This window comes from Aulonocara stuartgranti (genome assembly GCF_965226115.1).
Source record: "Aulonocara stuartgranti genome assembly, chromosome: 22".
NCBI lineage: Eukaryota > Metazoa > Chordata > Actinopteri > Cichliformes > Cichlidae > Aulonocara > Aulonocara stuartgranti.
This window is the reverse complement of record NC_138957.1, coordinates 25,746,877-25,761,763: the sequence shown is the minus strand read 5'-3', so window position 1 is coordinate 25,761,763 and position 14,887 is coordinate 25,746,877. Positions and strand designations below refer to the sequence as shown.

Genomic DNA, 14,887 nt, shown 5'->3' with positions numbered 1-14,887 from the left:
AAAGTCTATGCAGTTTTTGTAATGTCAATACAGTTTTTTCTGAATGCTTACAGTTTTTTTCAGTCGCTAACAAGCGTTTGTCCAAACAGTTGTCACATTTGCAAAACTCTAAACACAATTAGCACAGCATTGGTCTGTTGTGGCCATACCATTCACACATTTCATGTCGTGTTCACCCAATATGCAGTCAGTGAACACATTTCCACAATGCTTACATTTTCTTACAGTTTTTTCTGATTGCTTAAGCACATTTTTTGTAACTATTGGCTAATTTTGCAAAACTCTTCACACAAATAAGAAAACCTGTCACCCAATCATCAAAACATTGTAGTTCTCTTGCAAAAGCAAACACAGCTAGATTACAGTTTTTTCTGATTGCTTACAGTTTTTTCTGATTGCTTAAGCACATTTTTTGTAACTATTGGCTAATTTTGCAAAACTCTTCACACAAATAAGAAAACCTGTCACCCAATCATCAAAACATTGTAGTTCTCTTGCAAAAGCAAACACAGCTAGATTAACTCTTCACACCTTCATAAAAATGGTGTTTCCGTATCAAACAGTACACACAAGCCATCATCTACTAAGCACACAATGCGCCAACTGCACACTGATGGTATGAATACAAAACACATCTGGCGTTTGCCTTCCCTGTGCACAAGGTAGGCTATGTCAGTTTGAGCTCATACTTCTGTCATAGATCCATAAGCATGGAGGGATCCAAACTTCAAGTACTGGTGTTTAGTCAAACACATCAAAACAAACACAAGTGTTTATTTCCAAGTATAGGATTATTTGCAATCGCCATAATGACTATATGGGTTACGTGGTCTGCAGTGAACATGCTTCCTCTGCCCCCTCCTCGTCTTCCTCTTGCTCCTCCTTGTCCTTGTCGTCCTCTTCATCCTACTTCTTCACCTCCACGTCCTCTTCCTCGGCCTCCTCTACTTCTCACTCTTTCTGCTCCCACCATTGTACTCCGCACACACAGCTTACCTGTATTATAGTGCTTAGGCTGATTGCAAAGTGAACGAATTATCTAAGAAAGTTTTCACATGTGAAAGTGTGCCAGACAGTTGGCAAATTAGTGTTAATGATAGCCATACATGTGTATACTTTTGCTAGGAGTGTGTTGGAAATTTGGAAATTGAGTGTTGTGCAGTGAATTGTGCCTACAGTCTTGCAAAGTGTGTGTTACAAAATTGCAAACTGAGTGCAAAGCAGTTTTTGTGCTTTTAGTTTTGCACACTCAGTGAGTGGTTTTGCTATAAGTCTGACTAGTTTTAGAAATTGTGCTACAGGATTCACAGTTAGGGTTTAAGCATTCAGAAAAAACTGTAATATCGTCAACAACAAATGAGCTACGAGCCAAACAAACTCAGCATTTCCCAGCTTTCTTGTATTTATAACTTCCTGCTTTCAGGTAATCTTCCTACCTGTATGAGCTGTGTGAAGGTCGACACAATCACGATGGACGTTCAGAATGAGCTCCTCTGATTGGGTAACGGTGACATTTGGTAAGGAGGGGGAGGATTATAAATACAGCGATGGCGGAAAATTTTGTCGTTAGGTCGAGATTATAACGGTCTGAGAGCTCACAGGCAGCCAGCTCCTAAAGCGCACTTTCTTCATTTGTTTCTCTCCCTCTCTTCTTTTAACCCAAGATGAAGAGAGTTATCCTCCAGCTTTTTGCAGTCGGATTGTGCTTTGCAATCGGTAAGTTTAAAAACAAACAAACGCACAAGTAAATATTCGATTTAATTGCAGCTTACCCGTTATACGAATTATTCAATAAAAATGAGTTTTCTCTAAATACGTTTGAAGTGAACTGCTACCTTTAAAGACTTAAGTTTGAATTTTAGCAATAAATGTTTAAGTTGAACTTTGCTGTAGTCGGTAACTATCACCTGCACAGTCATGTGTGCGCTCCTAATTAACGCCTTACTTTTTTGTACAAGTTTTATGATTAAATTATGTTTAAGATCTTTATTTTAGTTCTAAACTGAGCTTTTATATGTTCTAATACCGTTTTATGTGTATCTTTTTTTTTTTTGGTCCTGGAAGCTTTACCATTATTTTTCCACTTTCTTTGGAAAACGTGTTCCCCCCCCGCCCTTTTTTTTTTTTTTTTGATGGGTGTGTCCTTGTTGGAGGGTGCAGAGCTGTTTTTGCTGGGTGTGTGCGCAAAAGAAGGTATAAACACCACCTAGACGAATGTAAAGATGAGGAAACCTTCCCTTTTGGGCGTAAACTAAATCAAATATCAGTTTGTTTTTTTCCCCATATCTCTCTGTGGTTTTAAATGGTATGTTCTAGTTCATCTCATAATCTGGGTAGAGATCTTTTGACTGTTGCAGATAAGATATGAAACATTTAAAACCCCAGCCGCATATCAAAGTTTGTGAATAGTAATGCATATTAAACCACTCATATGAAATGCAGCTCTGATTTATTTATGCTGTAAACTATAAATGTATATGGAAATGCGCTGCTTCTAAGTGTAGCTTGGGTAAAATGGAGACACTCCACTCTAAAAAACATAAGAAATAAGAAAGTTGCACAGAAAATAAATGCTTCTGCATACAAAGCTGACATTTATCTCAAATGAGTGTTGTTAGTTTGACCCTTAATAAACTTGTGCTGGTTTTGTAGGCAGCCGGTTGGAGGTTGCTAGGGGAAATTGTGTCTTCATGATTGCATGCAATTCATCTGATCATTATTAGATTTTGTGGTTGCTCATAGCTTGCACGGAAGATGACGTTTTCAGTAAGCATTCACAGCTACTCACAAAGCAGAAATATTAGAGGTGTTGCCTGAGCACTATGGCTAACATGTGTTAAATGTCAGCTTCACTCAATTTTATTTCAGATTTTGTGGCAATCAGCTTGTGATCAAAACAATTGCAAGGTGGTTTTCAACAACCAGTTGAGGGATAGCCTCTCTTTCCCCTCGCAACCAATGGTGGTATCGGGTCCAATGTGTTATGTATGATGGTGCCCTATTGCTAAAAGTAGCTAATAACTTAAGTTGTCCTGTGAAAAATTTATATTGACAAGCTTAAGTGCCGATTCAAAGTCACCCATGGCAAATTGGGCTAATTTGTTTTAAAAAGAATCTTTATAGCTCAATGAGCAAAGGACCTTTGCAAAAAAATTCCAAAAATATTTAAATTTGTCTTCCATACATTATCTGGCATTGTGACTTAAATGCATTACTGGTAAGTGAAATGATATGGAGAGTTTTATTTAAATTGGTTGGTTAAGCCAAAAGTGCGAATAACTGATTAAAATAATCAGAAAAGAGGTTAAGCTACCAAAGGCGTTGGCTAAAGATGGCAGCTAATAGATTTGGTGAAACTAAAGCTTCATAGTTGACTTAAATTTAAAAAATTCTTTTCAAAAGTATTAACAGCAGTGATTAAACCTCTAGCTAAAGGTAATGAGTAGACAACTGACTTTTATTTGACTGAAAAAGTAAACCATTGAGCCACTTTGTTAAAATATACCAAAACAAAGTGTATAAACTGCTACAGTCGTTTTAATTTTCGGAGTTTCCATTGAAATTGAGGAATTGGTTTGCTAAAGAGTGGTTAAATGACTATTTTTCTCAAAGAATGAAACTTGTATCGAGGTTCATGTACAAATGCCTAGAAATGATCCGTATCACCTGGTTTAGCTAGAAGCAGTAGCGCTAACACTCTGCTTTAAGTCTTTAAACAGTTTAAGTGGCTCAAAGAAGTTTATGTGAAATTGTCAGGTCTGTGTTTTGTTTTCAATTGGTTGTCTTGTTTTTACCTTAACAATTAGGTTTACACTTTTTTTTTTTAACTTCAAAATAAACTGAATAATGTGAAAATGTCTAGATGGAGGTGAAATCAAATTTCTTAACATTTATTAGAGAATTAAATTATTTTGTTAGCATGTTAAATGATGTGTATTGTATGATTCACCTGAGTGACTAAGACTTTGGGTGTAGTGTTTACCCTCTGTGCACATCCCAGGCTTTATTTTAATGCTGATTATTGCAGGCTCCAGGGTGAGGCAGCTTGTTTGTGATATGCGGAGAAGTGCTTTTTTAAATCCACCCCCAGGCTGTTAAACACAAAGTCAAGTAAAAACTTGCCAGGCATTACATTAAATTTCTGTCCTTGTAGTAGTTGAGACTTTCCCAAAGGTTCAAATTCCTCTGCTGTCCAGTCTTCCTATTTTATTTTATTGTTTTTCTGCTTGTATTGTGTTTTACACCCTTTGTCCAGTTTTGTCCTTGAGATTTCAGCTGCTGTGCTTTGTATTCCATTTCAAACCACACCTTTCTGGGATCTGTATTGTCATCCTGGCTGCTTGCTGTACCTTCAGGCGATAATGCTGACCTTTTTACTTGTGTGACCAAAAAGTGATCCCCATATGGTGATAATTGCATAAAGGTGTTTGGGTGAGTCTGAAGTGAATGATTCAGACAGTGGACTGGTTCATTTCTGAAGGAAACTTGTTACAGGCCAGTGAAATGTTTCCCAAATCACCAGCTCACATAAAAATAGACAAATCGTCACCTCTGTTCAGCTACCAGCTGCTTTAAATCCTTAGTCAATAAATCTAAGTAATCTACAGTGTTCCCTGCCAAAGAGACATTTTTGATATGCTTGAGATGTGATGTGGAAGTGACTGTAGTGGTTTACACATTTTTCCTTGCATGCAAAAGATTCCTTTCTTGAGCCACAAACTCACACTGGGAGGGAAGGGGCACGCCTGGATACATGGGAGGGTTGCACCAGGAAGCGTATTTGGAGTGAATCTGTGCCAAAATCAGACATGCAGGCATGGATGACATACTTTATTAAGCCCAGAGGCAGAAACTAAATTTAACAGTAGCCACTTCACAAAAACAATGTAGGTCAATGATACTCCCCAAAAAGAAAAGCAATTATAACAATTAGACTAAATGGAGACTAAAGTAAACATGATAGGAATACAAAGGGAGTAAAGATGGGCCATCAAAAGCACTATACAAATACAGGCCATCATCCCTCCTTGAAAGAAGCCTTTAAATACAGTCGCCCTCATAACAGATTTCATGAGCTTGTTTGCATGTTTCCCGACTTCCTGGTTTAATTTCTTTCCATATTGCAGCACATGACTCATTGTTTGGCTGAGGGTATTTAGTCAGTGCCTCCTCCCTTCGTCCTTTTCCAGCAGATTCCCACAGTTCTAAATCTGAGCCTTGTGAGTTTGTTTTTTGTTCCCAAATTGTCCTGCCCCTCCAGTCCTGTGCAGTTGACGGTGTTGGCACTGTAAACAGTACCCACCCCACTGCCGCAACAACAAAAGAAACATCTTCATTTAGCTCTGCGTTCATTACCATAGACACAACACCTTTCAATATACTTTGTCCAACTAGTATGTGCTTTGACCTTGGAGTGGAAAATCACAGGTCCACAGCCTGCAGCTTTAGTCTGTGAGCGATGGAGGGCAGTGTAGGACTGAGGCTCAACTTCGTTAGTAATGTGGCACATCTGACTGCTCAGAGTGTTCCTTCATTATTAAAGAACAGCCTGCTAACGAAATCCATTTTAAATTTGGGCAATTCAGTAAAAAGGAGAACTGTGCCTGTTATGTTTTTAATGTGTTGGAAAGCTTCTTGTACAAGGTGCCTATGCTCCTCAGAGTCTGCAAATCCCTCAGAAATGATCACATTAACATGTTATCTATAAATGTTCAAAGTAAATATAGGTGTTTGTTTCCTTAAGCCTTCTTCACATTTCTTAAATTAATACTGTTCATAGGTATCACACAGGGAAGTATCTGAATTATGCTGGACCAAAGAGGATTTTCAGAATTGTGCCTTGTTTTCTAAAAGTATTGTAGCTTGGATATAGATTTATAAAGTCATTACATTTTAGAAAGGATGACTCGATGTGATATATTTAATAGCTAAGAATAAAGAGATTACAGTTCAATGCTAAATAGTTTCTAGGCTTGAAATGCATGCAAGTAATTATTGTTAATTCAGAGTAAATGTCCTTTGAAACATCCAGCCATTGTGTTTAAAGCACTTGTATAGTGGTTACAAAAACAAAAAACCCTGGAAATTCCTTGTTATTTAATTATTACATTACTTAATTACTCTGTGGCATCAATGGCCATAAAGATAACAAATGTCCGCCTTCACATTTTCTAAAGCTGACCATCGGGAAGAATTGGTCCAGAGGCTGATCTTTAAACTGTGTGTTCTCCAGCTGGCAGTGAAGACCACCAGTCATATGCTGATGCATCACCTCAAGTGAACGAATGTGCTGCTGTAACTGGGCACCCTTTAACCCTGAAACACTAAAAATAACACGCCTTACCTCAGGTTTGTTTTCTGTGACGTATGTGCATGAGTTGGTTCCGTGAAGGTGGAGGAACTGGTTGGATTGGAGAGGAAGTCTTGCAACACATCTCAGCAGTCTTGGTTATATCCTGTCACCATAACTAAACAAACAAACCTACCATAAGAAAGTTCTCAAATGTATCTCTATCAAATTTGATGCAAGAAAAATAAAACTGTGGTCCTATAGCTACTTTTTACTGAAGGTGCTGTATTTGATGACTTGATGTTTCTTTCCTCCCGTTGTTAACAGGACCTCCAGGTTTGACTACATTCACATGTTTATAATTAGTTGTCCTATTATATGAAAGCTTTTTGATACGGTAATTCAAATCTTGGTTGTATCCTAATACAGATTTATTTATTTTAAATCAAAAGTTAATGTTTACCTCTACTACATAAACTGCCACATGACATGAGCTCAGGGGTGTAACCGAAACCGGCTGGGGCGGGTGTGGGGTTGTGTTCTCTGTACAAAGGTGTAGATGTGATGAGATGGAGATATATCTCTATCGCATCACATCCACATCCTTTTTGTTTTTGTTTTTTCTTTGTAATTGAACTGAAACATCAGAACACATTGTTACAGTGCTCACGCCACAACACAATCTCCCCCCCCCCTCGATGTATTGGACGATAAAAAGGAGGGAACTAGTGAGCTGAGGAAGGGCGTGAGTCAATGCAGCAAGGCAGATGATGCTTAGTCATCACGCTAGTTATGCAATTACTTCAGGGGAACACTCCAATTGTGATTGGTTACTCATCATGAGATGTTTTATTAGCTTAATAATCTGGAAGATTTTGTCTACAGCTACATGTGTTTTGTTTGGGTTTTTTTTTTTCTTTTTTTTCCCCTCCCAGCTTGTCAGAAGTGGCAGTAATTCTAAATTGTCTGTAATTTTAAAATGTCACATTTAAGACAATAATTAAAAGTTGTAGACTTGAGGAACAACTTAAGCTGTAGCCCAAAACTACAAAGATGATTTCAGGGTAAAGTTATAAGCTTTGAACATTTTAAACTGTTTTATTTGTTTAATGCTGCATTCGCAATATAAGCAGCTTGATTTCTAATAAGCCACGGTATTACAATGCTTTAATTTCCCTGTCTCATTGGTTACTGCTCAATGTTGTACGGTTTGTGCCCAATTCTTTCTAGTGACGCACTCAAAGGTAGCTTAGAAATTCCATGGGTGACACTTATCTTGGGTTTTTTTTTTTTTGTTTGTTTTTTTTTTCTTTCTTTCCTGCAAGGTTTGTCAACACTCTCTGCACTGAAGGAAACTGTAGTTACCTCTTCGCCCAACCCCAGCACAAATAACAGGTTGTGAAATCACAGCTTGTACCCGGATGGTGTTATCAGAGACCAGTCATGCTTCTTGTTTTTGTCTTAAAGCAGATTACAGCTGTCTCACAGGTTCTATTGAAAAAGCTGAATTGGTCTCTAAGGGTTTCTGCATACATGAGCAACATTTACAGTCTTAAAAAATTGAATAAGAGGAAGTCCCAGTCTTGTCATGAAAGCACAACGTTCTTTTATAATCGGCTCAGAAGAACCGCTCCAGAGGGTTCCTTTTAACACATGTAGGGCCTAAAGAGAGCCTCCCCTGTGCTTCAGACTGAAGGTCATATTTTTCTTTATCTCAGACTTTGTCGTCCTTATCTGTTAAATGCCAGACGTCGATACCCTAATGGAGGACAAACACTGAAAGGCCTCTTTTTCTCAGCCTCTATTTCAAGCGGCTGTGAACAATGCAAATGTTTGAACTCTCATTTATTCCCTGTAACAAACTAAACTGTTTCCTCTTTTCTTCTCCCTTTTTCTCCAAATCTGATATCAGCCCAAGCTCTTGTATGCTACCAATGCACCATTGGGATTGGAAGTCTGTGTGTGACGTCTGAAAAAACGTGTGCAAGCGGCGAACTGTGCTACAGTGGAGTTGGGAAAGCAAGTAAGCACCGCCAGTGGCTACAAATGTGAACACACTGCATTCTTGTAAAGCTTGTCGTCAGCTCTCAGGTGAAACCCCTGCATTCTTAAAATGCAAACAAAGGGGGAAGTTTTAGACATTGTGCTGCAGGAACAAACTCTTGATTGCCCTGTCACTGATCCCATTCAAGTTGATCCTTCTCAGTTGGGGAATTTCTACCTGTAACATGTAGCCATATTACATTGTCAGGCTTTCCATGATAAGCTAAATGATTATTGACTGGTGACAAAGAGCATGTGGTTTCAGTCCAATTCATCTTTCACACATTAGTTTTCCAAATTTCAAAATGGCAAGAGCAAAAATGCTTCATGAACAGACTTCACAAACGGTTGCAGGATCTCTTTTATAATGCTTGGTCCTTCTGCAAACTGAACTTTGCTCACTTTCTAGACTTTTGCTGACATATGATAAACTCTAAAGAATCTGCGAGCACCCTGAGTGGTAAACGCTGACGCTGTTTGTTGTTCCACAGTTGGATTTGTGGACATCAAGATGAAGGGTTGCCTAGCAGTAGCGAAATGCAACAAGACTGAAGATGTGGACTTTGGCACAAACAAGACCGTCTACAAGATGACCAAGACGTGCTGCAACACAAACCTATGCAACGCAGCGCCCGGCACCCCCACGCTGACCCTGGCCCTCGCCACCATCTCTGCTGTGTTTGTGGGAAACCTCCTGGTTTGACAGAAGATGCCACCAGTTTAAAATGCAAACATGGATGCAACACACACCAGAGATTCGATAAAATGTCCTTAAACATGAGGTTTTTGTAATCATGGAGTTTTTTTTTTCTTTTTTCATTATGGGTCTTTTGTTTGCTGTCCTTCAGTTATGTTGCAGTTTTGGTTTCAGATGTTTTTCAATTAATTCAATCTTTTAAACATTTTTCTTTATTTGGGTCAGCCTGCATTTACTGTAACAGATGCTTAATAAAGTCTGTTTATATTAATCGGGTGTAATACTGATATCAATGTGCATTTTGGTTTAATTAGGTGAATAACCTGTGAGGAATTTCCTAATTGTTTTCTAGCTCTGTCGCTGTCAGAACGCCTCAAACGAAGAGTTTGATACTCTGAGCATCGCTGCCAGCATTGCATTTGAAGATGGTGGTGGTGGTGGGGGGCTTAATTTTAAGGCTAAACCAAATGTGTTTCTTATCTTACTGAGTGGAAACTAAGACGGGGAGTAAGTGTAAACTAGCTGTATAACATTATTACTACCTGTGAAACATACCAAAGCATAAAGGGTGTTTATGAACGCATTATGGAGCTTAAGGCTGGCACCGGTTCATCATTCTTGTTTCTCCCCCTTTCCCCCTGCCAGGTCTAAATAACGTGTTTTTTTTTTTTTTTTTTTGGTTTTTTTTTGTTTTGTTTTTTTTGGTCCCTCCAGTGTGTATGTTGGCTATATGGGAGTGATGGGGATGTATAGACTAATGCGTCTTGATCGGATTTGTCTTCATATACACATTTTCCCGTTTGCAAAAACTTTTTATAAAATGGCTAGTTTGGCAATACTTTCAAAAGAGATCCTTTTTTGTGTTAAAAATGTATATTTTGATGCTTCAAAGTCTTTAAATAAAACTATTGAAACTGGAGAGATGTGTGTATCGGGTTTGATTTCTTTACTGCTGATGAAACAAATGTTTCTTTTTGTGAAACTGCTAGATTTACTGGTTAACCAGGTTTCCGTGCCACTTTGCAGAGAGAGACTTTATCGATGTGTCATATGTGAGATTAAAAAGATTATTCTGGGGTTCTGATGTCATTTCTAGAGGGGGGAAAAAAGGGGGTAAACCTAGAAATAACTCATTAAATTCTGTAATAAAAGCAAATTTTACTTACAAAGAAGAACCACTTAGTCGGTAGTTCTGTTTTTGGTTTTGTGTTTTTACGTTTTTCAGCCTCACTGCTTTCATCATTCATGGCATTCCTTCGCTCATTAGCACTCCCTCTCCCGTCCACCTGAGGTGACAAAGACAAAAGGCTTAGGAAAAAAAAACTGTCCACTCCCTTCAGCTGTCAAATATAAATCTGTCCCCACCAAACAAGCTCATCAGTTTATCGAGAAGTGCCAAGAGCCAGCAGCCTCTCTGTGGAAGGACTTTCTGAGGACTCAAAGCCAACGACCAAATCAACACAAGATGGCAAAGATTGTGCTTGCAGTCATCGCAGCTGTTGCATCCTTCATGCTGGGTAAGGTTATCCAATCAGTTCTCTGCATTGGTTAATGATAAAATGAGGTTACAAAAATAACATAAATATTACGATATCTTATATAATATAAGGAAATCAGAGGAGCTAAAAAAGGTGTAAAATTATCTTTTTTTCCTGAAATGCTTTAGACAAGTATTACTGCTAAGTTCCTTTTTGGTGATAAAAAAATCATTGTCTTTAGTAAATTATTTTGGTAGCAGGGTAAAAATAAATTCAGGACTCTGGCAAACTTATTGTGGTGGTTTTTATTTATTTTTCCATAATTTCAGAAATAAAACATCTGCCATCATCCCAGCATTTAAAAAAAAAAAGTTTTTTTTCTTTGTGCTGAGGGTAATCATTCACTTCACAGGGCACTTAAAAAACAGTAGGAGACAGCTGGTTAAGGGACTATCGAGAGTGATGGGATGTTGTTGGTTTTTTGACAAAACTGGTCAAATTCTCCTCACGGTAACATCTAAGTAAGACTCCTGTAACTGCGTCAGAGGCAAACACTGTTCCTGCTTTGTGTTGTTTGGGCCAACTGCACATGAGCACCACACGATGTCAGGAGAATCCGCTCCAGCTTTGCCCAAAGATGCTCTTTCTCACATTCTGGAAATGCAGACATTTTTCGTGTGTGTTGCCAAGATGCGAAGCCTGGGTGAGGCATGCAGGAAGCAGAATTCATACGTTATATGATATTTGGATATTTGCCCGTGCTGTTTTTTTTAACTATCTGAATAATTAACGCCAAAACTGACTGAGCTGCTGCTCAGGGTGAGGTCTATAAAAGTTCAGGCCTCTGGTGTATTTATGATTAATGACAAGTCTACTAAAATAACAGCAGACTGACTCTTTTTCAATCCTCCAAATTAAATAAAACCTACTTTGACGTCCCATTTAGTGAAAGTGTTTTTGTTAACAGATGTTTCTGTACTGAATTGAGATGATAGCCTTTTAACATATAAAGCTGATTGACTGACAGCTGTTGCTCACACCTGTGTACAGGGTGTGGCAGATCAGACATTTTCCATTGCAGTGTGTCTGAGTCTCAGTCACACCTGGCGCAGGGCAAAACTGACTGGACAGGGGGAAAAACACAAAAAATCAGAAACAAAAACTTGACTGCTTTATCAACCTGATTTTTTTTTCACTGATAAAAATACTTTTGGCTACTCCCTTTGTCACTCCGGGTAGTGCCACATGTTTGATTTTGCCGGATGACCAACACGGGATGTGTGTCTCTGGCTGTAAAGTAACCGGTGACCGTTTCCTTGCCAAGCGAATATGTCAATCACTTCTGATCGCCTCTCAAAATGATGTTCACTTTTCTGCTTTCCTTTGTGTGTTTCAGTGGATTCCCTGTCATGCAACAAGTGCAGCTTTGGCCTTGTGGGGTTCTGCTTGTCCAGCAGTAAAGAGACCTGCTCTACCAACACCAGCACTTGCTATACTGGAACCGTGGGTAGGTCACCTCCTGATTGTTTTAAATATCACAGCAAGTGAGCACAGGAATGAATCACATAAATTATACCTGTCTACTTTCACAAATGTATCTGAAGACATACCCGATGTCCTCAGCTGCCAAAACAAAGTAGGGTGTGGTGACAGTGGAAAATTACTAGTTAACAGGTGCTGTGCTTTAAAGAAAAGTCAGTTCAACTGGTTTAAGGTTATAAAAACATTCTTCACCTCTGTAAGTCTCAATAGCCTAACATAACTTTTCTCTCTCCAGCTTTCCCATCACTCACCAGCTTCTCAGGCTTCACCAGCCGGGGCTGCCGAGGTGACACTACAGCTTGCAACATTACGTCTAACAGCACCCTGCTGGGAGTCCGCTACAACCTCGCAATCACGTGCTGCTCCACGGATAATTGCAACCCCACAAGCGGTGCCCCATCTGCCAAGATCACCCTTTCTGCCGCCATTGCTGCAGCCGTCCTGGCCTCCGCTTGGGGAAGCATGTTGTGATCAAACTTCACACAATGCTAGCTAAAGCCATTCGTACCAAAAACCTAAGAAAAAACATGTTCTTTACACTCTATCTAAAATGAAGTCTTTGGATCTCAGCAGTTATTAAGTAAACTTACATGCATAGTCATGAAGCGAAGTTTTGTTTGTCACATAAAACACAAACCTCTAGTGCCAACGTCATGAAAGTTAATCTATGAGATGTTTCAGGGAAACATTGAGTTTTTAAGTCTTCCATGTTGTTGCTTTCCTTTTTTGTATTTCTCCTTTTAATGACTATATGAAAATAAAAGAAGTTCTAAAAAGCATCTTTAGCCTCAGAGTATTTATTACAGTTTTTTTTTAATTGGTTTGGCGCAGTTTTCACAAGCAATTGGTACATTTTCAAAACTCTTAGTACTTATATCACAACAGATCATCAAAAGTGCACGTTTTTCAAACATTTCAGCATATTTTCAATTGTGTCAGTACAATACACATTATGACAAAATATCCTTTTCACTACACAAAATAAGTGTTTCATCTAAATAAATGTTTTGTTCACAGTTACTGCCTTTTATAATGTTATCACTATCAAATTTTTGATTTGCATCTCTTATTATTCAGTTTAATACATTATTCTATCATTTAATTCAACTGATCTTAATGTTTAATCAATGAATCCTTCATTATGTCCATGGATTTTCAACTTGACTGATTGTTGTCTGGTCATTTGTAAGTTACACATTGCTGCAAGAGCTTTCAATCTAGAAATACTAATTGCTAATTGTTTCCCCCTGATGATCACAATTAGTTACCATATAAGTAGAACTGTGTTTGAGACTTTGCACTGTTCAAATATGGAGCAGGATAGACTCTTAGGGAGAGGAGATCTTCATCGAAGGGGTGGTGGTGCTCCTCGACAGAGAGGTGGTCTTCAGAGAAATGTAGGCAGAAGACAATGCACCATCATCTCTAATGAAGTCCGGGCCATCATTGTTGACCATGTGGTTAACAGAGGCTTTACCATGGCTGAGGCTGCCAGGTTGGTACAGCCTAATTTACAAAGGTCAACTTTCAGCTCTATCATCAGAACTTTTCGCCAAGAAAACCGGTATGTCTGCTATAGCAACTTCACTTCTAAAATATAATACTCTATTGTATAGATGAACAACATGTAATTGTCAGTTTACAGTAATGTAATTTGTAATACTTCAATATTCACAGTATATGATTGTCCTCAGAATTAACAGGAGACAACCTGGTGGTGGTCGCCCATGTGTTTTGACTGACCAGCAGGTGTTGGCTGTGGTGGAAATGGTCAGGGCAAAGAATGACATACGGCTGTCTGAAATCAAACAGGCTATTGAGAACAGCAATGACACCTTTGCCAATGTGCCATCAGTTAGCCTTCCAACGATTGCCCGGCTTTTGAAGAAGCACCAGGTTTCCATGAAACAAATTTACTTGGTTCCTTTTGAGAGGAACAATGTCCGGGTGAAACAACTGCGTTCAGAATATATTCAGGTACAACACTAAACTGGCATGCAATTACTGTAACAGTACTGACAACTATTAGTTGTATAAAAAAAAAACAACTAAATTATTATTTTAGAGGGTGATGGAGCTGGACGCTGCTGTGAATCATCACAAGTATATTGTTGTTGATGAGGCCGGTTTCAATCTGGCAAAAACTAGACGCAGAGGACGTAACCTTATTGGACAAAGGGCTACCATCCAAGTCCCTGGACAACGTGGGGGAAACATCTCAATGTGTGCAGCTATATCTGAAGATGGTGTGGTAGGCTGTAGACCAGTTCTAGGGTCATACAACACTGAACACCTGATAGTTGTGTGGTGTTTTTTTTTTTTTTTTTAGTTTTTTCTGAATGCTTAAACCCTAACTGTGATTCCTGTAGCACAATCTCTAAAACTATTCAGACTTACAGCAAAACCACTCACTGAGTTTGCAAAACTAAAAGCACAAAAACTGCTTTGCACTCAGTTTGCAATTTTGTAACACACACTTTGCAAAACTGTAGGCAAAATTCACTGCACAACACTCAATTACCAAATTTCCAACACACTCCTAGCAAAAGTATACACATGTATGGCTATCATTAACGCTAATTTGCCAACTGTCTGGCACACTTTCACATGTCAAAACTTTCTTAGATAATTAGTTCACTTTGCAATCAGCCTAAGCACTATAATACAGGTAAGCTGTGTGTGCGGAGTACAATGGAGGGAGCAGAAAGAGTGAGAAGTAGAGGAGGCCGAGGAAGAGGACGTGGAGGTGAAGAAGTAGGATGAAGAGGACGACAAGGACAAGGAGGAGCAAGAGGAAGACGAGGAGGGGGGAGAGGAAGATGAGGAGGGGGGAGAGGA

General features: G+C 38.9%; 2 protein-coding genes across 2 annotated transcripts; both read left to right on the top strand.

The window, feature by feature from the left end:
* Positions 1 to 1,554: 1,554 nt before the first annotated feature.
* Positions 1,555 to 9,948, top strand: LOC309699480 (lymphocyte antigen 6B-like). Its single transcript, XM_082522509.1, has 3 exons — positions 1,555 to 1,716; positions 8,202 to 8,312; positions 8,824 to 9,948. The coding sequence occupies exons 1-3, from the start codon at positions 1,665 to 1,667 to the stop codon at positions 9,033 to 9,035; spliced, it is 375 nt and encodes a 124-aa protein (XP_082378635.1). The 5' UTR covers positions 1,555 to 1,664; the 3' UTR covers positions 9,036 to 9,948.
* A 441-nt stretch (positions 9,949 to 10,389) lies between these two features.
* LOC309699479 (uncharacterized protein) lies at positions 10,390 to 12,828 on the top strand. The gene is made up of 3 exons (XM_082522508.1): positions 10,390 to 10,546; positions 11,904 to 12,014; positions 12,285 to 12,828. The coding sequence occupies exons 1-3, from the start codon at positions 10,495 to 10,497 to the stop codon at positions 12,518 to 12,520; spliced, it is 399 nt and encodes a 132-aa protein (XP_082378634.1). The 5' UTR covers positions 10,390 to 10,494; the 3' UTR covers positions 12,521 to 12,828.
* Positions 12,829 to 14,887: the final 2,059 nt, after the last annotated feature.